Source organism: Fusarium sambucinum, chromosome II, assembly GCF_050947815.1.
Source record: "Fusarium sambucinum isolate potato_lamoka chromosome II, whole genome shotgun sequence".
Classification (NCBI taxonomy): Eukaryota; Fungi; Ascomycota; class Sordariomycetes; order Hypocreales; family Nectriaceae; genus Fusarium; species Fusarium sambucinum.
In genome coordinates this window covers 3397386-3424510 of record NC_139293.1, presented here as the reverse complement: position 1 = coordinate 3424510, position 27125 = coordinate 3397386, and the positions used below count along the sequence as shown (strand labels likewise).

Genomic DNA, 27125 nt, shown 5'->3' with positions numbered 1-27125 from the left:
TTAGCAAGTTGTCGTTATAGTCACTAATATATATGAGAGTCTGAGTCATCTGTCATCTATTACAGCCATTTGTAATCCTATCTTGGACGCTTCTCGTAGAGAGAGGGAAAAGATGGTGAGTGGGTACAGGTACGGGTACAGTATCCAGATGACCTCCTAATTTCAGCCAGGATTTGGGGGCTGAGTTTGAAACGAGCCCAGACTCTAGAGGGTAGAATAACGCGGTCAGCTTACGGGACGATGAGGTGTTTGATTTGTCGAGTTATTTTTACACCCTGAATTTAGAAGTTGATCCGTTTGCTGACTCCCCTGTCCAGCAGCCTTATGGTGCCACTCAGCCACCATACTAAAAATTGCCTAGCAGCAGTCTGACTTCCTGTTCCTCTGCCTCTAGACTGTCAGCAAAACACCAAATGCTGTGACATTCATTCTCTCGAAGGAAACAAACAGAACCACGAAAATGTCCATTCGCCGATCCGCAACAAGGCGTGGCCCACCTCCGGTGGCCGCTCCTAGACCGAAAAAGGGCTATGGGAATGTTGAGCAAGGTCTGGAGCAGATTTACCCCAGCCCCTCATCTGACAAGAAGACGGATATGGAGTAAGTAGCCTTTGGCGATAAATAACTTTAATTGACATGAAAATAGTATCGTCTTTGTCTCGGGACTTGGCGCCCATCCAGTAAGGAGCTTCGAGCACGGCGATACCGGCTTTAATTGGGTGAAAGATGAGGATGGCATCGCTCGCGAGTTCCAAAATGCTCGTATTCTTCTTTACCATTCAGAGTCATCATGGACCGGGCCTATCAAAGTGAAGCAGTTTCTTTCAAACCTGGCGCAGACCTTACTTGAAAGTCTGCACGCGAAGAGAGAGGTAAGTCTATAAACAAAACCATACGTTGCAGAGGTTAACGATGGACAGAATGCCGCCTCGCTCAGGCCTATCACATTTATTGGCCATAGTATGGGCGGACTTGTCATTGCCAAGGTCTGAACCCCATTCCAAGTTACTTCTTCGCTCTTCTCACAATCAATAGGCCGTCTGTTTAGCCTTCTCTAAATCAGACCTGTACCCAGGCATGTTTGAAAATATAGCTGGCTGCGTATTTTTTGGAACTCCTTTTCATGGCGCTCAAGCTGCATCTTGGGCTTGCATGCTTGAGAATGCAAAGGAAACGGTTTCACACGCTGCAGACAAGGGGGGCGCTTCAACAACTTCCGCACTGCTAGAGCTTATGAGACCTAGTGATGAGTCTCTGAAAGAACTGAGGAAAGAGTTCATCCGGCTTGCAGTCAAAGAGCCCAAAATCGACTTATGTGGCTTCTGGGAACAACATCCCACAACAATCAGAGATCTGAGTGGCATGCCCGAGTTTCTTCGAGCTCTTAATATCCCACTTCCTAAAAGTATAGGGAATTTTGTTACGCCAGAGTCGGCCGTTCTAGATGGTGTGATGGAACCGGCGGTTGGCCTATCTGCTAACCACAGGGACTTGGTCAAGTTCAAGAGCTCAAAGGACGAACGGTACTTGCTGGTTCGCGGTCCTCTAAGACGTTCCATCAATGGGTCAGGTCTTCGCATTAAAGGTCGACACAACGCCACACGGCGTGTAGATCAAGCAATCATTGATAAGGCAAGAAGAGAAATGGAAGGTGCATCAGTCAAGAACAAGAGAGACGCTATCGCTCGCAATACTACGACTTCACCCTGGTTCTCCAAAGAGCCTGAGTTCATAGGCTGGTTTTCGAAACCCCTCGAGGCAGAGGAAACCTCTCTTGTCAAAAGATGCGATTGCCTATGGGTACGTGGTCGTGATGGTCGTGGTAAAACGAGTGCAGCCTTGTCCGCAGTCGAGCAGATTGAAGAATGGGAGGAAAAAGAGACACCTGGCCAATCGTCACAGGTCTACCTTGCTTATTTCTTCTGCGACAAGGCACCAGAGTATGGTACAGCTGAGGAGCTGTTGAAATCTTTGATCCATCAGATCATTTCTAAGCAACCACTGGCTTCGGTGCACGTCAAGTTTTTGTTTAACAAGAATGGTCGTGATAAAGGCCGTGAGAAAGCAGCTTTGCTGACTGTGGAAAATCTTTGGCAGGTGCTCCAGGATATTCTTTCTGATGATATATTTCTTGGGGCACGCATGTACTTTGTCATCAACAATCTGGAGACCATCTCTCCTGACGCTGTATCCACCGCTACTTTACTGAGTCTTCTAGGCTCGGAAGTTGAGCACGATGGTACCGGAAGACGTTCACTTGTACGGTGGATGTTCACCAGTGGCCAGTCTTGGGACATTGACCACGCGCTGCGAAAACCCCTGGTCCGCCTCGTAGATCTTGAAGACGCGAAGTACGGTGACCAAGTCCAGTTGGAGCTTCGAAAGCACGCACAGAAGAAGGTGAAGGAACTGGTACAGCACAAGAGGTATAGCAAGGCCCTGATGTACTTCACCAGCAGCGTTATCGGACAGCGAGCTCAGAACACGCAATGGATAGACATCACATGCGATTCCCTTGAGGACCTACCCCAGCATGAGAACGATGTTCAAGTCCGCCGCCTGCTTGAAAAAGTCCCGCAAGAGCTGGATTCTCTTCTTAATGCTGCATGGCAGGATGTTTTTGAGAAGAATCGATCCAAAGCTGGTGAGATCAAGGAGATGCTGCGTGTGCTGGTCCTCACGTACAGAGACCCAACTGAGGCAGAACTTGGCCTTCTGGCTGGTCTACAGTCTTCGAACGAGCAAGTGTCGGAGCTTCATGACCTCATCCTCAAGTGCAGACCGCTAATAGTACTTAAGACGAACGATGAGGGCGAGCCCACAGTCTGCTTCGCTTTTCCAGTGGTCAAAGTCCATCTTCTGGAGAACGCTTACAAGTTGCTGGGCCTCACAGAAGGTGACATCAAGTTGCAACACGGAATCCTGGGGTTCCGTGCGTTCAGTCATATCACGGAGGCCTTTGGCGAACTTGCTGATGAGGTTGAGGGTGCACCACAGGGAAATGTTGACCAAGAAGGCGAGGATGAAGCCGAAGGTAACGCGGAATCGGTCTCTGACCAGCAGGAGGTCGAATCCAACCAAGACAATGAAGCAACTGACGCCATTGATGCAAATGAGAACAATGCGGACAGCACTTCTGAAATTTCTAACGATGACGAAGAGGAAGACGAATATCAAGATGAAGATGAAGAAGCACCTCGGCTCAAAGACATCGCTCTAGCCTACGCGGTCATCTATTGGCTCGACCATGCTGGCCAAGCCACGGCCGACATCGCCGAAGCACTTAGCTTGGAAAAGGAGTTCTGGGAGGCTGGTTCCAAGATTCGACGTCGCTGGCTGACTGAGTACAATCGAATGACGGGGGTTTTTGATTACTTTGCACGTGCTAAGCTCACAGGACTACACGTTGCTGCTGCAATCGGCTTCAGGGATCTTGTCTCCGCACTGTTGGATAATGGCTACGCTGAAGATATGAACACGTACGATGATCTTGATAACCAGCCGCTTCATTTCGCAGCCCATAATGGAAAGTCCGAAATCGTCGAGGAGCTACTTAACAGAGGAGCTGATATCGACGCGGCGAAAGAGCGGCGTGCTATCACTCCTCTGGGGATGGCAGCACAATCAGGAGATGTCAAGATCATGGCGCAACTTCTACAACGAGGGGCGGATCCAAATGCCATTGACTCTGAATCTGGAGCCATAATCTGCGCGGCCATTCAGTCTGGAAACACTGAGGCTGTGAAGCTATTAGTCGCCCACGACGTCTCGCTAGTGAGTCCTAAAGAGGAAGACGATGATTCTGGGTCTGTAAAAGAAGACGGTGAGAAAGACGAGGATGGAGACGAGGATGAGGATGAGGAAAGCGAGGACGAAGATGACGAGGATGACGAGGAAGCCATCAAATCTCCTCTGGCTTTAGCAGCTATGAGAGCTGACTTATCAGTCTTCGAGTTTCTCATAAGAGAATATTCTGAAAAACTGCCCCTCTCAGAATTCGGAGTTGCACTTGTCGCAGCCGCGGAATGGGGTCGAACAGAAGCATTCACACGACTATTCAACGACTTCGAACAATCCCAGGAGGATATACAGAAAGCTCTATATGAAGCAACAAGATCTGCAGATGGCCACTGGGATATTGTCGCAATGATCCTTGAAAAGTACCCTGGCTTGAATTGTGACAAAGCCTTCCTTTTTACAGCACAGGGAGCTGATGGTGATGACGAGATACGCATCCTCGAAGCTATGTGGGAGTATACTGGAGGCGGCATCTCTCCAGAGTCTCTAGATGAGTCTTTATACGAAGCGACGGATCGTGAGAGTAAAAGGACGATCGAACTTCTACTGCGATATGGAGCCAGCGCCAACGCAACTGGTGAAGTGTAAGTTTCAGAGGAGATACAGACAATGCATAGAGTGCTGACCAGGTGAACTGATAGGTATGGAGACGCTCTGACAGCTGCAGCCTTCGACGGTACCATCGATATCGTCACGATGCTTCTTGATGCTGGTGCTGACATTAACTCCGACAATGGCTTTGCTCTTCAAACCGCTGCCGAGCATGACCATATGGATGTGGTGAAACTCCTTTTGGAGCGCGGAGCCGACATCAACAAACTAGCGACTCACGATAACATGCCTGAAGGAACAGCACTACAAGCAGCTGTCGAGTATGGCAACGATGAAATCGTCGACGTTTTACTTGAACACGGAGCCGATCCCAACCTCGGAGGAGGTAGTAACAAGTATCCCATCATTGGCGCAGCAAAGAAAATGGAAGAGGACATTTTCGAGAAGCTCATCAAGGCTAAAGCCGACGTCAACGTCGTAGGTGGCTCCGATGACACGACTCCCCTGGTCGAAGCGGCCTATTATCTCTCCGATGACTCTCTGAAGCTCATTCTGGATGCCGGAGCCGACATCAACCACAAAGACATATATGGCAACACGGCGCTGATGTGGGCCGCTGGGAAAGGCCAAGACGCGTCAGTAGAGCTCCTGCTTGAGCGCGGCGCAGATGTCATGGCCGTGAACGAAGACGGCGACAATGCATTGCAGAAAGCCTTCCATTCAAATGACTACCTGACCACCTTGGCAGTGGTTGACCATGTTTCCAAATTGATGGATGCCATGAGGGTTGCTATGGAATCTGGTGATGCTGGTGTTGCTGCAGTGGTTCGAAGCGTCCAAAGTCAAGGACAGGAGCTTGATTACGATGATCCTCCTGCGCCGGTTTCTCCAGTCAAAGAGGAAAGCAGAAGAAGCTCCGTGTATGGAGGACTCCCACCAGATACGCCGCTTGTAACAACCAATCCTGCAGCAGTTGACTTCCATGCTGAGAAGATCGTCGTCGAAGAACCACAAGTTGGTCCAGTTCATGGTTTTACTGCGCAAGAACCTATAGGTAAACCATTTTTCCCGCCCGTTGAGAACTTGTACAGTCCCGCCACAGGCATCCTTGACTTTGCTCATGATCCACTGCTCAGACGCCAGTCGGAACTTGGACCAATTTCACCAGCACAGTCACCAGGACCGATCAAAAGGAAGCCAATTTCTGGCCCCATGTACAGACCATACCAACCTGGATCCGGAGACAACGTGCGGCACTCAACTCCCCCTGGATCGTTGGCGAATGCTTTCCAAGCTTATCAGCCAGGCCAGCAACAGACGCCGCTACACGAAGTACAGTCTTCATCGCCGCCGCCAGAGGGCTTTACGCCGCCAAGTCAGACTTCACTTGAACCTGGGTTTGTTCCATACGCGCCAGGTGTTCCGGGACAACCTTGGCCAGAACCAGGCCGGAAATCGTCGCGCACTTCGTTTATGGGCATGAAAGTTCCTTGGTCGGACCATCGGTTTAACTGAGATGCAAAGCTTGAAATGATGCCAATTTGTTGAAGACAATAGGATGTATCTGACACATCAAGTCATGGTAGCTTTTCGGTTGGCGATGCATGATGATGGCCCTTCACATTTGTTGTTTTTAAGCACCATTAGTAGTTACAAGTATTGAGTTTTGAATTCATTGAGAAATACCTGATACTTTGTCTTGCGCCGCTGAACTCTCACGTGCTTGTTCTGATATAAGTTGGAAAGCGTCTCAATCAGGAAATTGATGTTGGTGGTGAGAACTGTTTGTCAGCGCCGAAGGATGGTCGGTTTACAGGGATCCCAGACCCGAGAGACTGGCCGTTTCCCCATTTCGGGCTTTGGCAAGGCCGAGGTGCGCATCTTCGGACTACGGCACGCAGATACTGCGGTCAAAGATAAAGCGACAGATGAATGAGTCACTTTTTGGGTACTATGGAGGAAAGAAGTCATATAATTAATTTCAGATTGGAAGGAGGAATTTCACCATGACTCACTCTGCCGACGATGGGAAAATGATGAAGATGCGAAAGTGTGGATTAATAATTGTGGTTGTTCTGCAGGGTATTCTCTCACACAGTCAGTCTCAATGAAAGAGGTTCCATGTTTGCACAGAATTGAACGGCATGCGTATTATGTTGTAACGTTAATAGTAAAACTGGGCAGTTCTTGCCAATTTATTAAGATCTATTTGTTTGGCCAAAATTGTAGGAGCTGTCAGGAGATATTGTCAGCTTGACGGATTTGTAACCTGTATGGCACAGAATGGGTGCTTAGAAATAACCATGAAGCCCTGTCAAACAAGAATCCCAATGCAAACAACCCTGCATGGTTGACTCTGAGTGAACAACTACTAGTTACACGACGGATTACAAAGGCATTTGCTGACAGCCGAAGACCGAGAGCACTCGATAGGACCGAAGAATGGTATGGTATAAGCAGGATGCTGGATGATGGATATATATATTAGAGAATCATGCCCAGATGTCAAGTATAATAGCGCCAGTCCGACACGAGAAACTATATTGCGAACCTCATCATCATCGCTCAAAGAAACTCAATTATATAGACGCCACTCAAGTCAAGATGCGACACTCAAAGAAGATGCAGATCACTGAAAGTGATGGTAAGACTCGCTAAACTGGAACATTCTAGCGCTCAACCCACTAACAAATACAGGTCTGGATAAGCACCAACACGCACCCAGCAAAAAGTCACAGAGCTCAAGAAGAAGCAATGGATCGTCCGGAAAACAAATCCAACAACTTTCCATACTCTACCAAGATGCGATGGACCTTTACAACCAATCTTCTCTAGCAGAGACAATTCAAGATATGCTACGGACGAAGAACCGACCACGCATAACTAGGATTGTTTCGCTGGGTTTAGGGAGTTTGCTTGACGCTAAGGATCAACAGCGTCGCATCAAACAGCTGGTCATGTTGATGGCCATTGCATCACATCTCGCACTTCCCAAGAACGCTCTTCAGATCTACGCCCAGGACCCAACATTCACAGCAGTTGATGAGACTTTCCTGGAGAGCCTTGGAATCGCCGTGTTAAAAACACCATCAATTGCCGATCTGGGTGAGGCCGGGCAAATGATGGACCAAGAAACCCTTGTCTACAGCCCTTTCCTCACCCTTGAGACCTACAAATTATTGCTATCTTCATCACAAACTTCCGATGTCCCAGTCAACGTGCCCATGTTGATAAGCGATGACTTTAATGCGCTCAGATTGAAATGGGACAAGCGAACTTCGGAGAGAAAAGATGTTGAGGGGTTGATTCAAGGTACAACAAGAGCCGGCAATTATCGCCGACGCGCAGTCAATGGTGAAGGGTTCTGGACAGACTTGGACAGACCCTTTCCTCTGGCATTGTACCTCAGACAATCGACACATGCTCGAAACGCGGATACAAGACAGAAGACAAGGGTGTTATCGCAATTTGAGCAATCGTCGATTCCGATATATGCTTAATTTTATCTCTGAACAAAGCTTGCAGTACTTACAGCAAGGGAGACTATTAAAACGTCTTCCTTGCATGGGACGGAATGACCTGGGCGGTCAGGAATGCAGGGCATTGAACTGGGAGCGAATGAATGCGTGTCAATTTAGCCTTATCTGAAAGTCTTATTAGCGATGTCTCATAGCAATAAAAGCCGATGTTGTTGCTTTTGTATAACCCCTTGGCAGCTGAAAATCGTGTCTTTTCTTGTCTTGGTAGCGATCACGACAAGGCCAGAGGTGCTAGCGATGGCTCGCTCGGGATGAACATTGGGGTTGACATTAGCTAGAAAGCAATTGTTGGTTTAAGTACAATGTGTACTCTGTACATGCTGTATCGACTTTGTTATCTGTCATCGCATCACAGTGTTCGTTGTAGGGCGAAATTGGTAGAGAGAGAAAAAGAAAAGGGAAAAAGAAGCATCGAATTTGATCCATAGTGATCTGCAGTGCAGCTAACCCCGAACGTGAACCTGTTAGTGGCATTAGCCAGCCTGTCGAAAACACGCTGCCGACACATATTGAGCACAACCATTTGTGCCAACACATCAGACTTTGCGTTTTCTTTGGAAGGGGCTTTGAGGATTTTAGTAGTTGTTTAGAATTTTGATCATCTCTCGAAAAATGCCTCGATATCTGATCGATCGACGTATAGGCGTCGTGGCTGTTTGACTACTAGGTTGACTTGTTGGTAAAATGTTCCCCTGACAAGACGAAATTGAAGCTATCGTAGCGACTAACGACCATTTTCACTGGATCCCTAGACTCAATCAGCCACTGACAGACTCTGATTGTCTCGTTATTCTCGACCATTGAAGCGCCACCATGTGCCAGTTCCAGCGCATCAAACCCTGGCGATATCCCCACAACGGCCTTGAACTATTGACAATTAGCGTTGTTCCAGACATTGCGACTAAAAATAAAAGACAGGTTGGCATCGAGACGCAATCCATCGGAGCACACGTTATTTTGTAACCTTCTCAGCTCCATGCAAGGTGGCGTCAATATGCAAGTGGAATGTCTGTTGGTATTTTCCTACCCCTGAACGCCCCAGGAACAAACACTGTCCAGCACAGAAAGCGATTTCCCTCTCCTTCTGGCCCTCATGTCAATCAGGTTACTCTAACTGTCACTAGCTTGTGGCAATATGTATGGAGACGAGATACAGCAACAAAAGCAACCAATTGCCAAGTCCAAATCTGGTCAAGATGCCCCGCGCAAGGGCGAGTCAAAATTCCAGTGGCTTGGATCCCTTTTTAATGCAGTTTTTAGGGGTTCAGCGCCCGTATGATCCCCTGATATATGTATATCCTCCTCGCAGCTGGACCACTTGGCTATCCCCTCCAGTCTTCCTGTCTGTCAGCTCATTCATTCTTTTGAACACTCCTTCTCACCAAATCGCAGTGATCTGGGTCTCAGCTGGTCAATTGAGTACCATCTGCCTGTCGGGTTAATCTGCTTCCATTCTCTACCACCATGACGAACAATCAGGAAACTGGCAGCTGGTGGAGCCAGATGTTTAACAACACCGGCTACCAGGAGCTGCCAACGACAATTGTGAAGGACAAGGCGGAGACAAAAGCTCAGGTCATGCCTAGAAGATGTTTCCGATTGTCAACCCGGGGTTTTTTGCTTGTGCTCGCAGCTATTCTTCTGGTCCCAACTTTCCTAGCTCTTGCAGCGCTCGAGGTACGTCAATTGAAGGTGGTGAAGTGACCCAACTGACTTTCAATTGCAGGGTCGACAATATCTTTCAGATGGAACAGCCGACGTCTTTGAGATGTCCGAAGGCCAAGAACATAGCCCACAAATTGCCTCCGAAGTCGTCTCGGAGGTTCCCCAGGATTCAGTGCCCGTTGCTGACGCTGTCCCTGACATGCCTGAGGTGGACACGCCCGAGCTTGACACGCCCGAGGTCGACACACCCGACGTCGACACACCCGACGTCGACACACCCGACGTCCCTGGGGTTCCTGAGGTTCTTGAGGTCCCCGATACCGTCGAGGTCCCCGCTATTCCCGTTTCGCCTCATCCTCCAAAAATGCCGAAAACAGTATCCAACCGTCGCCTTGTCATCCTCCTCCCTGCCAACGCTCCCGGTGTCAACCTGTGCAAAGCCATGGTCACAGCAATCGCCCTTGGATACCCCACGCCCGTCATCATCAACTGGGGCAAGAGTGGTTCCCATCTTGCCAAGATCGGAGGTGTTCTCGACTACCTTGACTGGGCTGTGCGTCTCAAGTCCGGCCACAGAGATCACCTGGGTATGGACGATCTTATCATGGTGGCTGACAGTTCCGACTCGTGGTTCCAGCTTCCTCCTGATGTTCTGATCCAGCGTTACCACGACCTCAATGCCGAGGCCGATGCACGCCTGCAGAAGGAATGGACTGGTAGCTCCGAGATGCCCATGAAGCAGACCATCATGGTGTCGGCCCAAAAGAGGTGTTGGCCCCGAGCCAAGTCTGGCACAAACCTCCACTGCACTGACCTCCCCGAGAGCCCTCTTCGTGAGGATCTTTATGGACCCGACACAGACAAGGACCCTGAAATGCGCATGGTCGATGTTCGTCCCAAGTACATCAACAGTGGAGCCTTTATCGGACCTGTTGGAGACATGCGCCGATACTTCCGTCGTGCACAAGAGCGTTACGTGGCTGGTAAGGCTATTCAAGGAGACCACTTCTACAGTGACCAGGGTTTCTTTGGTGAGATTTGGGCAGAGCAAGAGATCTGGCGCACGTGGAGACGTGAGCTCGGCGATCAGATCGATCTTCACCAGAATGCCTCTATCATGGTCCGTGATCAGTTTGAGTACCACGTCGGCCTTGACTACTACCAAACCATTTCCATTCCTACCGTCTTTGAAGAAGATGACGGTGATATTGTCAACCTCAACAACCAGACTCAGATCGCTGAGCGATCCAAAGAGCTTGAGATTGAACCTGCTCGTCTTGGTCCTGTCCCTGACGAAATTAGAAACGCCAAGAACCCTATCGCCCGTCTTTTGAGCGAGGAAGAGCGACAAGGCCTTGACTGGGGCGACATGAATTTCTACGCCGACTTCTTCACCACGGCTATCCCTGTCAACATCCATCACAATGCGCATATCAACAACCTCAAGAGTCGTCGCGTCTTGTGGTGGCCTCGCATGTGGTTCTTCCCTTACCTGCGCGATCTCGTCATGGTTCAGCTCAAGCAGCGCAGACAGCAGCCTCTTGGACGGGTGCAGCTTCCCGAGGGTAAGGCTGTGTATTGGGGACTCCAAGCTTATAAGGAGATCAGAAGATACATGCACAACCAGAGACAGATGGTGACGACGGACTTTGACACCATCTGCACGTCAAATTGGGCGAAGAAGGAAAAGCAGAACTGGTGGGATGTGGTATTTATGGATGAGAGGGGACCATTGGAACTATAAGCGTTAATTTTACGGCTGTTATTTGGGTTTGACTTTATGGGTGTTTTGCAATAGAAATAATCAATTAATGTTACATGTCGGAAACTGTTAAAACACTGCACCAAGTAATCCTGGTATAGTCATGCCTTTAGGGCCATTGCGTATCTCGTCGCGATCTAATCGTGTCACTCTTCCTGGGACAGACATCGTAGATAACGGATAATCTCGCATTTGTGGCTGTCTTGCCCTTGAGCACGACAAAACACGAGCTCCGATACTTCTTGACTACCCGCAACGAATACCAACATGTTGTATCACTACTCTAGTTTACTTGAATTCTCTCTGATGGGTAATCGAAAAAAAACTCCGGCTTCCTGTTCCATGCATATATTCCTCTCAATTACCAGCCATGTAACCAGTTGTTAATTATCAACCAACTTCATATCCCCCCCTTGGTCAAGTCAAATTATGCATTACCATAAACTCCAATCAGAAATCTGACAAAGCCTTTTGTATTGCCGATCAGACATCAACTGGACTATCTTGACCTGGGTTTGCTTCCTCGTAGTGCATCAACTTGACAAGCCGGAAGTAACCAGCAGCGAGCGCAGCGCCAAGTAGGGGTCCAACCCAATAGATCCAATGGTAGCCGGGGAAGTCTCTAGAACCGACAGCACAGCCAAATGATCGGACAGGATTGGCCGATCCACCGGTCACGAAGACTCCTATAATACGGATAAATTAGTCTTCTTGCTGAGGCAAAGGGCTTTGGAGATGCTTACCTGGGATAAGTGCAACGAAAAGTGCCAGACCAATGCCAACAGGGGCCAGAAAGGTGTCGCGAGACTTCTCAGCAGCAAGCATTAAGACAACGAAGACCAACTGGGCGGTGAAGAACATTTCAAGAAAGACACCTTGAGCAATTGAAGTGTTGGGACCGAGTGTCGTGTTTGCAATAGAGGCGCTTCCAGGGAACATGGCATTGACCAGGCCTCCAGCACACATCGCAGCGATGACCTGGGATGGAAACAGAAATAGTGCGCGCATCCATGGTAGTTGATTGGCGAGACAGAGGCCAAATGTGACCTGGTATCGGTGTTAGCCTTTTCAACAGATTGATCCAAGAAATATAAACTTACGGCAGGGTTAAAGAGTCCACCGCTTATTCGGTAGAAAGCCCAAACGTTGACCAAAAGAGAAAATCCGTATGACATGGCGACATACATGACGGTGTTGTTGGCCAAGGTGCCATTTGGCCCTGGGATGGGCTCTTGCAGAACGGCAACAATGTTTCCAGCATAGGCAAAATACAAGAATAGAAATGTGCCCACAAATTCCCCAGATGCCGCTACCATGTGCTTACCGAAGTCGCTGAGGTGAGACGTTCTTTGCTTTTCCTGGTGGGCGTAAAGTCGATTTCGACCATTCACTGAGTTGCTGCGGCGATCCTTTGCGTGGCCATTGTGGCCACTGTGGCCACTGTGACCGTTCATACCGTGGATGTCTGCCATGCTTGTAACTTTGAGAATGAAATGACTGGCTGAATTCCGTATACGCTGTACCCAGAAAGGAAACAGCGAACTGATGAAGAAGATATTTGGTGGGAGGTGGAAAACAGGGAAACCAAGAAGTAAAGTAAGGGGAGGGCTGCCTTAGTTTGAGTGAACCGGGAAAGATGAGGAGGAATGCACAACGGCTGACGTCGCAACCATGACTGTCGAATAAATGTCCTGTCATGTCCTGTCCCTCCCTCGAAGCAACGGCTCATCACATCACTCTTTCAATCCATTGTCCTTTTCAGTGGCTGCGGGTATGACGCGCACACAAGCTGGCCTCTGTGAGACGGCAACGTATCGAAAACGTCAGAATTGCAGTGAATAATTGGGGCACTTTTTAGAGGCGCAAACAAATTCCACAATGACATTAGGAAGAGTCCCCCCTTGTCTTGGCAGATATCTTGATCCCAAATTATTGAATTAAAGTCAAACGTCAAAGCGATCCATTGGATTGGCGTTACGCTAGCCCGGACCTGACGTCCGGGAATGAAGATCACGACTCCAAATGGGGAAAAGTGGTTGCACAGCTCCAGTCGTACTAAACCGTTTGAATCAGCCCATCGGTCGATTGCTCGTTGGAGGTGTAATCATGCTGTGACCATGCATGCACCGAGCCGGGTTTGTCGACCGTGTAATTCCCTATAAAGCTCAGGTAAAGCTCACCACGTCTGACCCGGACTATGTGTATCACTCGATCGTCATTTTGCAAACCTCTTGGCGCTGCTGATCAATTGGGCCTGTTCTCGGTAACTGGTGCCGTGCTGAACGAGCTGACATGTGCACGCTTCAATACGCTGAAAGAAAGGCTGGGCGGACGAAAGTGGCTGCTTAGCTGCTTTATTGACTCCTATGACCTCAGCTTGACCGGGTATCATTTCGGGCCGTCGCATACTACTACCGCCTATCACTCCGCACAACAGAGTATCACGATTGCTTTTCCACCTCATTTGTTGTCACACTACATGTCTGTCTTTCGAGATGCAACCATGGTGAATTGCCAAGAAAGCAATATACAATCAGATTACCGCGCCAAGTACAATTCCAGAACATCGTGTACTTTTCCATTCTACTCAAGTATCCGAATGACAGATCGCTCCCTCGAAAACCAGAATTCAAGCACACCTTTCAATGAGCTGCATATCCAGCCGTCTGTATCATGGTCATGTTCATGGTGATCACTCGCATTAACAACAAAATTATGTGAGAGTCGTCCTGCTCCCGCACCCCCATCTTGAGGCCCCCGATAACAGATCCGCGATGGATTCAGATACTTCTTCACACGATCCGTGCCCGGAAGATAATTACCAACTCGGTAGTCCCCTAGCGCTCGTTGGGCCCCGTTGGAATATTCCAATAGCATCCCGTGACAATGCTGGTTTTCGTTCTCCCGAACCCACACACAAATTACGTTCTCCAAGGGCGCTGAGGAAATGTTGGCATGATAATTGATAGGTGGATTACTGAACCAGGGGTGAGGAAACGATGGAGAAATACTGTCGCCGTGTTCTCTCCGAGGGTATGTTCCAAATACGGTTGCTGGCCCGACGTCTGAAGAACTATAAACGAACACTTTGGGGCTGGACTGGCCGAGGACAACATCTTTGTGCGCCCCCGAACGGTACGGGCCAACGGCAATATCGCCAGCCAGTTTGGTTCGAAACTATAACTGTTAATTGTATCCAGAATGAGATGATGAGGACTAACCAAGAAGAATGGTTTTTGTGCTGTAGATTGTCCTCCTTCGAGCGAGCTTCTTAGTCTGATAATAATGGCCGTAATCTCTTCACCTTTGGGAATCGGCAAGTATACTGACACAGCATTCGCCCGTCGTGTATCGGAAAGACGCTCAAAGGTCCTAGTTGCATGTGGGCTCTTATGGGTATGCGCATGAACTGCGTAAAGCTTGCTGTGCGAGAAGAAGAATGTGAGGCCACTCACAGCACACAAGTCAATAGTCTTAAGCTGCATCGACTGTGACACGCGGCCATAAAACTCGCAGTTTTCAAGCCGAGGTGGACTGGGAGTATCCCAGACCTGGAAACCTCGTATATGGCTAGGGAGCTGGAGCCGCAAGACGTTGAACTACCTCTAGTTAGACCAATAACATCCAAATAAGGGTTTCACAACCTCGCGTATCGCAACAACATCCTTGAACTCGCTTTCACATGCAAGAATAAATGCTTCTTTGTTTGAGTAAGCTGGTTCATACGGCGGTCTTTCTTGAAACCGTTCGATCTTGCGGATACCTCGATAGTCGAGAGTGAGTCGTATGTAAGGCGGACGTTCATAAGAGCCCACAACAGCCGATTCTCCCTTTGCCCATGCCACAACATTACACAAAGGAACTGAAGAGCTCGGCATCGTCATGCATCGTTGCGACTGAGATAACTCCCGAGCCAGGCTCAGAGCTAAGATGCAGCGCCAAAACACCGCATCCTCGCTGTATTTGTATATCATGTGGATGAGTTCTGCGGGAAGCCGGGCCAGCAGGGTGACACCATAGGACTCGGCTTTCTGACGAACAAGATCCATCTCGACCTCTGATTCTCGATCTAGTTGAAGACCTGGGGCGCCATTCCACAAGTTCTTTTGGCCTACTGTCGCCCATAGTCTATCGATAGAATCGGCAACTTTGCAGTGTTCCATGAAAACACCGAGACAGATTACATGCAGTCCTACTGCCTCGGGAGTTTTGGCGCATTGGTAGCAGTTAGATGCCCAGCAGAAAATTCTATCGTTAAGATCAACACTAGTGTGAGGATAATCCGGGTATACTGCCTGGCCCAGATAGCTTCTTGATCCAGTATGAGGATCATCACATAACACTGTATTCGGTACATCAGCAAATGTTCATCCTTGGTCACGATGTCAAGTACGACTCACAAGGAGCGACGAAATCACCAGGCAACAAGCCCTGGCAGCAGATACCGCATTGGGTGCGAAGATGATTATGCCGTAAACTTTTAACCATGGTGAAGATTATTACATTCGCATGATATACATCTCGGGAGGGGAACTAGATAGTTGCTGACTGAAGTGTAACCTCGGTTGCGGATCATTAAAGAGCCGGTGCGTAGATGTCAGCAATGTCATGGGTGATTGGTTAGGTAGTAACGTTGTTCTGACAAGGGGTTGAGATACTGGTGTTAATAATATGAAAATGAAATAATATGGGTAATGGGTTCAATGCTGGGCGAACTAGATAGGGCGGTGAAAAAGATGAATGGAGCGCAAGGTGCTAGTATTAATAAAACATACTATGTTGTTTAAAATGACAAAATAATAAAGATGTCAGAAGATATATGGCAGATTATATGATAGATTATATGGTAGATTATATGGCAAGTTATATGAGACTTTATTCTGACATTTATGTCTTTTTTTTATTTTATAATGGCAAGTTCGAACACACGGGAGTTGGTGCAGATTTGCCTTCAGGACAATGGGGGGACGACCACTACACCATTGTCCCGGACACTGAGTATACATGTCAAAATTGTATTTGAACCCTTTCTCGTCTTTTGATTCAAGCAATAGGATTTTTCTTGTTGAAGTTTGTTTGAGTCTGGAGTTCACGTGCGGCTACGATTTTGAGTTCAAGCTCAGATCGTCTTCATTCGGGCCGACCACTAATTGACAACATGTGCAGGTCAACTGACGATAGACACATGCAGGCTTTTGTTGTCCAAGACTCTAGATCAAGGATAGGCCAAGTTTTACTAGCCCTTTCAAGACCATCTCCCGCTTTGCTCTGTCCCCTGAAACCGTCTTCAGGTATCTGTATCGTTCCTCGTGGACAGCCGTGGGACTAATCATTCCTTCTATGTATTCTGCTAGGCACTGGCCTCATGCGAGATTCAATGATTGTTACAAAAATAGTCCAGCGACGCTGACATGTCGAGTTGCCCTTTCGACAGTCACGTCATGGTTCATCAGGAGTGCTTCAGCTTTCAGCTTCAAGAGAGGAAATAAATTACATTAGCGTGTTTGATTGGCCTGTGACGTCGTTGTTTCTAACCACTAGCTCAACAACTGTCACTCGTCATAAACGGCGTCTCTTCCCTGTTACACCGTCATTTAGCTGAGCTCTAAGTGGCGTCGTCCAGAGGTCAGCCCACCAGGCGTAGGGTTCAGGTAATGGCGTGACACGAGTTCTAGACTAATCCAATTCCTTTTCAAAGAGCCCTGTCCTGGATACCGCCTCGTGGTCTCGCCATTGAAGCAACGTCTCCAGAGTTCGGTAGGCTCTGGTCCGTGAACCCAAATCGTTGATATAAGGCAGAACCCGACTTGCTAGCATCCACATACGCTGCAACCTCATCCCTATCCGCCAGATTACAGCCCCATCTCATAAGCAAAGAACCTGCCCCACGCCGCTGGTAGTCTGGGTGAGTGACGAGGGTATCAAGGTCTAACGCGAATTAGCTGAGGCCGAGACCCAGACAGCTACGTAGGCAGTCAACCATTACTACTTACAGTAATGTCTTTCATTGCCCATGACTCGCAGTCTCTCTCGCTCTTCCTTGGCAATGAACTCGTCGCAGATTTGGTCAGGTTGGTCCTCAGTCCACGGCGGATATCGACGACCCCGCTCTTGTGGCATCGAAGTATCCCACTTGGCGAAAGCGGCTATACGTGGTTCACCCGTGACGTCGCGGGTTTCCGGGTCGACGACTTTAATGTAGTGTTGAAACGGTTTATGAAGGAGATCGTGGTGGTTGGCGTCGGTCTACCATTTGCGGACGGCGGGAGTATCAGGCCAAATGCGTTGTATTTCCGGGTCAGTAAATGCTTTAAACCAGATTTCAGTGAGTGTAGGAATGTTATCCTGAACTGTTAAAATATAGCTACCCTGTAATAGGCAAATATAAGCCTGATTTTAATATAAAGAATAGCCTTTTACTAATAATAGAGTTATATAAGATTAAATAGACTTAATTAAGGTTAATATATTTTATTTACTTAGAAAATAGAGAAATTATATAGTTATATATTAATTTAAATATAATATAGTTAATATATATATTAATTTTCTATATAATAGTTTAATAATTAAAAGTTTTAAAGTTATATTTCTTTAAAATAATTATAATTATTAAGAAATAAGCCTTTAATTAATAATTAATAGCTTAATTAATTAAATTAATATATAATAAAATATCTTATAATACTAATAAGAATTATCTCTTTAATAGCTTAAATAATTAGGATTTTTTTAAATAAGTATATATTTTAAAGACTTTAAGTAAAAGAGTATTTTATTTATATAGGTTAAGTAATTTAAGCTAATTTAAAGTCTTATAAATCCTTAAATTAATATAATTAATAATTAAAGTATTTTAATCTAGTAATTTATAAGGTAAAAGAGTAAAAAGAATTATATCTTTTTTTAATAACCTTATAAAAGATAATAAAAAAACCTATAAGGTTAAAATAATAATCTATTAAAGTAACTTTAATTAATATAATAAAGAAATAAATAAAATTTATAATATATTTAATTAGCTAATTAAAAAGGTATATTTATATTATATAGAAACTTATTCCTTAGCTATAAATAATTCTATAGAGTATAATAATATCTCCTTTTTTTTTAAAAACTTAAAAGCTATATATAGTATTAATAAAGCTATATAGTATAAATAAGCCTAGAATAGCTATTTTAAAGCGCTAAAAATATTATAATAAGCTTAAATTAACTAAGAAAATTAAATTATTATATAAGAAAAGGCTATTAGGATTAAAAAGCTTAAAGGAATAATAAAAGCTTAATACTTAAATATATAGTTTAAAGACCTTTAATATATATTAAACCTTTACTTTAAGCTTTTTCTATAAGTAAAATAAAGCTAAAATAAGAATAAAATTAAAGTAGAAATTTATATATTTTTTATATTCTTAGCTTTATTTAAATAAGAGATTTAAAATAATAAAAAGAAAGTTAAAAGGCTAACTATAAAGTATATAATAAAAAGAAGCTTTAAATTTACTTTTTAAGCCTTGCCTTTATAAAAAAGAAAATAAAGTAAATTAATTATAATATAATTATAAAAAGGTTTTATAAAAAAGCCTTAATAATCTATTAAGTTATAAAATAAATATATTTTATATAAAAGGAATTACTTAAACCTTAATAAATAATCCTATTAGGTAGCTTTCCTTAGAAATATATTAAAAAGAATTTAAATATTAAAAAGATAATAAGATTTATTTAATAAAAGACTTAAAAGTAAAAAGGAAATATAAAATCTTTTTAAAAGGCTATAATAAAAAGCTATTAAGGAAATAAAAAAATTAAAATAATTATTAATAAGATTAATTATAGTTTTTAAAGAAATAGTTATTTTCCTTATAATAAATAGTAAATACCTTTTAAGGAATTTTATAATCTTAGACTTTAATACTATTATTTATATCTTTAATATAATTAATTAATTTACTAAGTTAAAGAATATAATATAAAAAAAAGAAGTCTTTATAGGATTAAAATAGCTATTAATTAAAGGTATTAAAATAGTAATTATTAAAGTTTAAAATATATAAAGAAAGCCTTAAATTATTACTTTAAAATGTATTTCTTATTATTTAAAGATAAATATTAACTTAGTATTTCTTTATAAATTAAAGTAATTTAGCTATTAATAGGATTAATAAAATAATTAAAATATAATTTAATATATAAATAGGTAAGCTTTATATAAATTAAGCTAGAAATTTAATTAATATATTATTAAATATAATCTTAAGAATATATATTAAGTTACTTTTTATATAAAGTATTATTAATATAACTTATAGACTATATAAAAGCTAAATTATACTTTTATATTTATTTAATATTATAAACTAAGTTATTTAAGGCTATAAAGCCTTAAATATCTTATTAATTATACCTTTAAAATAAAAATAAAAAGACTAATAACTATTAAATATAATATATATAAAAAGGCAAAGATAAAATATTAAGAGTATTATAAATTATATAAATATAGCTTAAAACCTAGAGAAAGATTCTCCTTTAACTTTTATAACTTCTTAACTAGAATAAATAATTATATATCCTTAGGTATTTAAACCTATAAAGAAATAGGTTATTATTAAGACTATTACTTTATTAATTAATATAATACAAATCTACTATTAATACTTAAGAACTTTATATAAATACTTTAAATAATATATAACTTAATAATTTAAGTTATTAAAATAGATAATAAGCTTTAAAAGGGTAATTTAAATAAAAGCTAGTTTATATAAAAGGGTATATAGATTAATAAGAGTATATTATATATTTAATAATAAAATAGCTTTAATAAATATCTTAAGGGGATAATAAAAGAAAAAGTAAGGCTTTTAAAAATAAATAATAACCTCTTAGTAATATTATAGCTTAAAATTATAAGAATAGTAATTTACCTATTTAATTAAATACTTAAGTAAAGTCTTAACTAGAAAATATTATATAAATACTTCTATTTAAGTATATAACCCTTATAAGTAGAAAACTAGCCTTAAATTAGCTATATAAAGATTATTAAATATAAAGTATTTATTATAATAAATTTAATATAATAAAAAGAAAAATGCCTTTTCTTAAGAATAAGCCTAAAAGTATAAATAAGCTACCTAGTTAAATATAATTTCTAAAATATCTTTTAAATTTAAAATCTAGTTATAAATAAGATATATATTACCAGAGATATTATCTTTAATAAAGCCTTTATTAAAATTATTAATAATATAATTATATAATAATTAAGATAATTATATAATATAATAAGAGGTCTAGTTATATAACTTAGTTTAATTAATTATAATATTAAGTAACTTTATTTTACTTTAGTATTTTAACTTTATATTAAACTCTTAACTATATATATAAATTTCTTTCTTTATTAAAATTATTAATAGTATAATTATATAAGAATTAAGATAATTATATAATATAGTAAAAGGTCTAATTATATAATTTAGTTTAATTAATTATAATATTAAGTTTTACTTTAATATTTTAACTTTATATTAAACTCTTAACTATATATATAAATTTCTTCTTTTAACTTTAATTTAAATAAAGTTTCCTATAGTTTAAGCTATTATAGCTAGATATATAAGAAAGCTATTACTTAAAATACTTATACTTATCTTTAATAGTTTAAATAAGTATCCCTAGTTTTATTAACTATAGCTTATATTAATTTATTATATTATAAAATATAATCTCTCTTATTATAAGGGTATTCCCTTTTTTAATTTTATAATATAGTATATAAAGCTATTGCCTTTCCTATTAAATCTATTATAAATCTCTCTAAAGGATAGAAATACTAGGGAATTATAAGACCTTATAGTTAAATATAGCTAATACTATATTATTTTTAATTAAAGGTCTTTAGCCTATAGAGATATATTTTAGCTTTATTATTATAAAGTTATATAAATCTTAAAATAAGACTAGGCTAATATATAATACCTTAATAATCTTATTATATATATAGTAAAATTGCCTTATATATTGCCTAGCTATAAGGCTATAGTTATAAGGTTAAATAATATAATAATATAATATTAATATTATAACTATAATTTAGGTTAGCTTAATATATTAAATATTAAGGGTAAAATAACTTACTTTTTTATTATTATTTTTACTTTTCTTTATTAATAATTTTATTATATAAGAAAAAAGAAAATATTTATTATTATTTTATTATTTTATATAGCTTTATTTTAATATAGAGTTTTATTAAAAGCTTATTTAAATATATAGCCTTATAGCCTTATAATATTATTAAATTATTAGATATTTACTATTTAGGCTATCTTATTTTTTTATAAAATAATTAAAAGTCTTAAAGATATAAATCTTTAATAAAGAAAAGCTATTTAATATTAATAAGGAATAGATAAAGGAATTAATAGTTAAATAAACCCTTAAAGAAATTTAATAAAGAATAGAATTAATTTTAAGTATTAAGTAGCTTAATTAAGTTATAGATTTAATTTAAGGCTTAAATAAGCTTAAAATATATAATTTAAATCTTAATAAGTAAATTAAAGATTTCCTTATAGTAAAAAATACTTAGGAAAAAGATTAATTTATAAGAAAATATACTTAAGCTTAATTTAAGCTTTTTTTATTACTATTAAATAGCTTACTATTAAGCTTCTTTATATATATTAAAATATAAATCTATAAAGAAGGTAAAAGAAAGGTATTAAGAAATAACTTAATAATACTTAATTAAGCCTTTTTTATAGGTATATAAATAGTATTAATTATAAAGAAAAATAAGATATTTCTAATAAAAGTAATAAGAAAGAAAGCTATTTATAAAAAACTAAAGCCTAAAAAAGATTTATAAATAAGTAATTTAAACTTTAATTTTAATAAATAAAAATACTATAAAAAGAACTTATTAAAGGTATTAAGTTCTTATAGTAATTTAAAAGGATATAGATTTAAAGAAAAGTTTAAAATAATATAAAACAATTACTTAGAGAGTTATAAATAAATAGGCTTTTAATTTAAAATATTAAAATATAATTTATATATAAATAACTTATAAATCCTAGACTATATATAGGTATTTACTTATAAATTTAATAAATATAAGTATCTTTAAAAATATAAAATAAGACTTATTATATAAAGAGATTAATAGTAAAAGTTATTAATTAAAGAAATCTATATTATAATACTTATAGGGAAATTATTTAAAATATTTCTTATAATTACTACTAAATATAACCTTAAATTACTATAGTATAATATAGTTAATATATTTATTAATATAAAATTACTAAGTAATATCTTTATAAGGCTTTTTCCTAGCTTTAAAAGTAATAAATAAAAAGATTAAATCTTATTTTTATATAAAGTATTATATAAACTTAGAATTATATTTCTTTTATAAAAAATAAAGCTTAAAAAGATATTTATAACCTTAAAATATAAATCTTTTCTTATAAAACTATATTATTATTAAAAGGATAATATTTTTATCTTTTTTTATATTAATAATATTATTATTATATTTAATAGAAAGAATAAAGAAGCTATAATATAAATTATTTAATTACTTAAATAAAGATATAAGTTAATTAAGGAAAGTAAGCTATAATAATTCCTAGGAATAGAGATTATTTAAGATTAAAGCTTAAAAAGTATCTAGGTTATATAATAATATATTTAGAGAAGATATATAAACTTTATATTATAAAAATATTAAATACCTCTTTAATAACTAAAGATAAGCTTTTTTTAAATAAGGTAATTATAATATAATAAAGTATAAATTAATATAAAGAAGTAATTAATTTAATATTATATATAAATATAATTAATTAACTAGATATTTCCTTTATAATATTAAAATTAATAAGGTTTATAAATAACCTTAGTAAAATATATATTAAAATAGTAAATTAAGTCTTTAATTACCTATATATAACCTATTACTATAGACTATACTTTAAAAATAAAAATAACTTCTTAGTCTATAATAATACCTTATTTATAAATAACTTAATTAATTATAAAAGCTTATAAAGATTTATAATAAAGCTATTTAAAAGCCTAATTAAATAGTAAATAAATAAATAAGATATAGTAATAATATTAATAATTAAGGTAAAGCTATTAGTAATTTTATAAGTAATAAAAGAAGGTTTTTTTTAATAAAGATTTCTTTAAAATCTTTAAATTAAGTTATAAAGTATTAATTTATAACTTATTTATAATAATAAATAGATAATTAATATATTAAAGAATTTAATTTAAAAGTTAAAAATTAAATTAAAATATATAGATATATATAATTACTAGCTTAAAGAGAGAATTTAATATAATAAAATCTCTATAAGCTATAAGGAAAATATAAAGCTAATTACTAATAGTTTAATAAAAGCTTTATAAGGTTATAACCTTAGAGAAAGTTATAAGTAATTTAGCTTAATAAATATTAAATAATATATTTTAAAAAAATAAAAAAAAGATTTAAAAGAAAAATTATTATTAAAAATCCTTAAAGAACTTTAAATTTAATAAAATAAGCTTTATTTATATATTTATAAGCTTAAAATTATAAAATTAATATTAAAATATATATAATTTTATAATATTATTTTATTTTCTATTAAATTTACTTTAAAGGTAAAAATAAACTATTTAAAGCTAAAATTTATTATTATTAATTAAAAATCTATTTTTATATTATAAAACTTAAAAACTAAGCTTATTTAAGCTAAATAATAATTAAAAGAGGCTAAAGGAAAATCCCTATTTATAATACCTTTAAAGATAACCTTTATAATAATATAATACTTAATTAACTCTTATAAAATGTTAAATTAATTAATATAGTCTAAAAGTATAAAATAAAGCTTAAAAATAACTTATTAACTTTACCTTTTTAAAGTAATCTCTAGAGTAAGCTATATAATAATTAAAAAAAAAGAGAGCTATAAAATCGGCTAAAATAAAGCTAATAAGCTTAAAATTAATAAAAAGAAATATAAAATTAATTAAATAAGCTTTTATATTAGTTAATAGAATTCTTTAATTTTATACTTCTTATAATAACCTTTATTAAATTACTTTTAATAAACTTTATTATTAATATAGAATATTATATAATAAAGATAATATAAGTAAGGTATTAATTAATATTTAGCCTCTTTAAGATTTAAAAGTTAAAAATAAGCTTTAAAATAGTAAAATAAAAATTAAATTTATAACTTATTTTACTTTTCCTTAGTCTTAAATACCTTCTTTATATAATTTTTATAAATCTTTTTTAACTTTCTAGCCTTACTGTTTTATAAGGCTTTTTACTTTTTACTATTAAAATAAGGAAAAAGCTACTTAATAACCTTTTCTTTATCTTTAAATTAAAATTAATAATATAAAATATAGTTTTAAAGCTTATACTTAGAGAAATTAAATAAAATTAATAATATATTTAACTTTTAATCTAAAGAAACTTAATTAGTATTATTATTATAATAAGGGCTATTTAATATTAATAAATAAGCTTTAAAATGCAATTTTTAAGCTTAATTTAACTTATAATATTATAAAACTTAAAAAATAAAAAAAAGCTAGAAAATAATATTATATTAAAGAAAACTAATTAATAAATAAAGTAATAATATAGCTAAAAGAAGCTAAAATAGCTAAAAATTAACCTTTAAAGTAGAAAATTATATATTAACTATAAAAGTAATAATAAAAAAAGAAAGAAAAAAAAGTTAAAGTATAAATTAAAGGGCTTTTTATATCTATTAAAATATAAAAAAGGTATACTTTATAATAATTATAATTTATAGTTAAAATTATTAGGCAAATATATTCTTAAAATATATTAATAGCTAATTTATTTTAAAAAGAAGAAATTAAAAGACTTTAAAATATATTAAAATTAAAGCTATTTATAAATTAATTTTAATAGTTAAATTAATCTAGGGAAATATATTAAAATATAGCTACCTTATAATAAGTAAATATAAGCCTAATTTTAATATAAGAAATAGCCTTTTACTAATAATAAAGTTATATAAGATTAAATAGACTTAATTAAAGTTAATATATTTTATTTACTTAAAAAGAGAGGAAATTATATAGTTATATATTAATTTAAATATAATATAGTTAATATATATATTAATCTTCTATATAATAGTTTAATATAAACTACTTTTTTAATTTTTAAAGTTTTTAAATTTAAATTTACTATTATTTTATATAGTTATAGCTTTATGCAAAGTTAATAAATAGATTTCTTTAATAGTAATATTTTTATAGCTATTTTATTTATTAGGCCTTAATTAATTTAAAATATATATTTTAATATAAATATATATAATATACTTTAGTATATATTAAATTAAGTATTATATTAATTATATATAGCTTTTTATATTAAGCTAAGATAATTATAATTACTTAATATAATAAAAAGGTAATTAATATAAAAGGCTTAAGGCAATATAATAATATAAAATTTAAAGTAATTAGCTTATAAATAGTATTAACCTCAGTTTAAAATATAGTTTAAAATTTTAATATTTTAATATAAGTTTAATAATAAAATTTTAAGGTAATATATTATATAACTATATTAATTCCTATAGAGTTAGCTTTTACCTCTAGGTTAGCCTATATTTTAACTTTCTTTATCCTTAATATAATCCCCTTAGATTAACTTTTAATTAGCCCTATTAACCCTATTAACCCTATATATAGCTTTTATTACTTATAAGGCCTTTAATATAAATACCCTTATTATTTTAATTATCTTAATAGTATTTTTTATAATCTTATTCTTAATTAATTTAATAAGATTATTAAAGACCTTATTAACTTAAGCTACTTATAACTTAAGGTATTAATATTAATATTTATATTTATAATTAAACTTAACTTTCTTAAAAAAAGTAGCCTTATTATTATAAATATTAAGACCTTTTATAAGCCTTTTTTTAAAATCCCTTAAATATTTAAACTTTTACTTAAGCCTTATTATTATTTAGCCTAGCTTATAGGTTTAAAAATATATTATAAAAAGTAAAAAAAGCTTATAATTAAAGGTAATTAACTTAATAAGACTATAGTTATTATTATTATATTAGGTTTCTTAAAGGTATTTAGCCTTATATTTTAATTACTTTAAGCCTTTATTATTATTATTAAATAAAATAATATTAATAATATTCTTTTTATTAAAAAAAAGGCTATTAAAATAGTTATAAATATTATTATAAAGGCTTTTTCTTTTAGAAAGTATAATATTATATAAGTCCTATAGATTAATTAGCTATATAATGCAGCTAATAAATAAACTAGGGATTAATTAATTACTAGCTTAATATTTAAATAAGTTTAAAAGTACTTAATAGGTTATAAGAGGAAAAAGCTATTATATATATAAAAGCTTCTTTTATTGCCTTTTTATTATAGAGTTTAAGTTATATTAATTATTTTATTAAGAAAGTTAATTATTAAGAGATATTTAAGTTTAATATATTAGGTTTTTAATTTATATAAATCCTTTAGTTTTAAATTTATAAGAAAAACCTTAAGAAGACTTAGGCTTTATAAAGTATAAAGTAAAAAAATAAAATATATTAGCCTAGCTTTATTTTAAGATTTATATAACCTTATAATAATAAAGTTAAAATATATCTCTATAAGCTAAAGACCTTTAATTAAAGATAATATAATATTAGCTATATTTAATTATAAAGTTATATAATTCCTTAGTATTTTTATCTCTTAGAGAGATTTATAAT

The 27125-nt window shown here is 36.7% G+C and overlaps 6 protein-coding genes across 6 annotated transcripts; 3 read left to right on the top strand and 3 right to left on the bottom strand.

Annotated features, from left to right (window-relative positions):
* Window positions 1-460: 460 nt before the first annotated feature.
* On the top strand, window positions 461-5865 carry FSST1_007986 (uncharacterized protein; the record flags this gene model as incomplete). Its single annotated transcript, XM_083224825.1, has 5 exons — window positions 461-600; window positions 647-872; window positions 921-986; window positions 1036-4382; window positions 4440-5865. 5 exons carry the CDS (start codon window positions 461-463, stop codon window positions 5863-5865), a joined length of 5205 nt encoding a protein of 1734 aa, XP_083083947.1.
* Window positions 5866-6954: 1089 nt separating this feature from the next.
* FSST1_007985 (SRR1 family protein) lies at window positions 6955-7850 on the top strand (the record flags this gene model as incomplete). Its single annotated transcript, XM_083224824.1, has 2 exons — window positions 6955-6994; window positions 7048-7850. The coding sequence occupies 2 exons, from the start codon at window positions 6955-6957 to the stop codon at window positions 7848-7850; spliced, it is 843 nt and encodes a 280-aa protein (XP_083083946.1).
* Window positions 7851-9353: 1503 nt separating this feature from the next.
* Window positions 9354-11298, top strand: FSST1_007984 (glycosyltransferase domain-containing protein; the record flags this gene model as incomplete). The annotated part of the gene is made up of 2 exons (XM_083224823.1): window positions 9354-9566; window positions 9616-11298. The coding sequence occupies 2 exons, from the start codon at window positions 9354-9356 to the stop codon at window positions 11296-11298; spliced, it is 1896 nt and encodes a 631-aa protein (XP_083083945.1).
* Window positions 11299-11799: 501 nt separating this feature from the next.
* Window positions 11800-12788, bottom strand: FSST1_007983 (aquaporin-like protein; the record flags this gene model as incomplete). Its single annotated transcript, XM_083224822.1, has 3 exons — window positions 11800-12002; window positions 12060-12363; window positions 12417-12788. 3 exons carry the CDS (start codon window positions 12786-12788, stop codon window positions 11800-11802), a joined length of 879 nt encoding a protein of 292 aa, XP_083083944.1.
* A 1111-nt stretch (window positions 12789-13899) lies between these two features.
* Window positions 13900-15804, bottom strand: FSST1_007982 (uncharacterized protein; the record flags this gene model as incomplete). Its single annotated transcript, XM_083224820.1, has 4 exons — window positions 13900-14493; window positions 14538-14915; window positions 14958-15658; window positions 15717-15804. The coding sequence occupies 4 exons, from the start codon at window positions 15802-15804 to the stop codon at window positions 13900-13902; spliced, it is 1761 nt and encodes a 586-aa protein (XP_083083943.1).
* A 1204-nt stretch (window positions 15805-17008) lies between these two features.
* On the bottom strand, window positions 17009-17436 carry FSST1_007981 (uncharacterized protein; the record flags this gene model as incomplete). Its single annotated transcript, XM_083224819.1, has 2 exons — window positions 17009-17244; window positions 17310-17436. 2 exons carry the CDS (start codon window positions 17434-17436, stop codon window positions 17009-17011), a joined length of 363 nt encoding a protein of 120 aa, XP_083083942.1.
* Between the last annotated feature and the right edge of the window lie 9689 nt (window positions 17437-27125).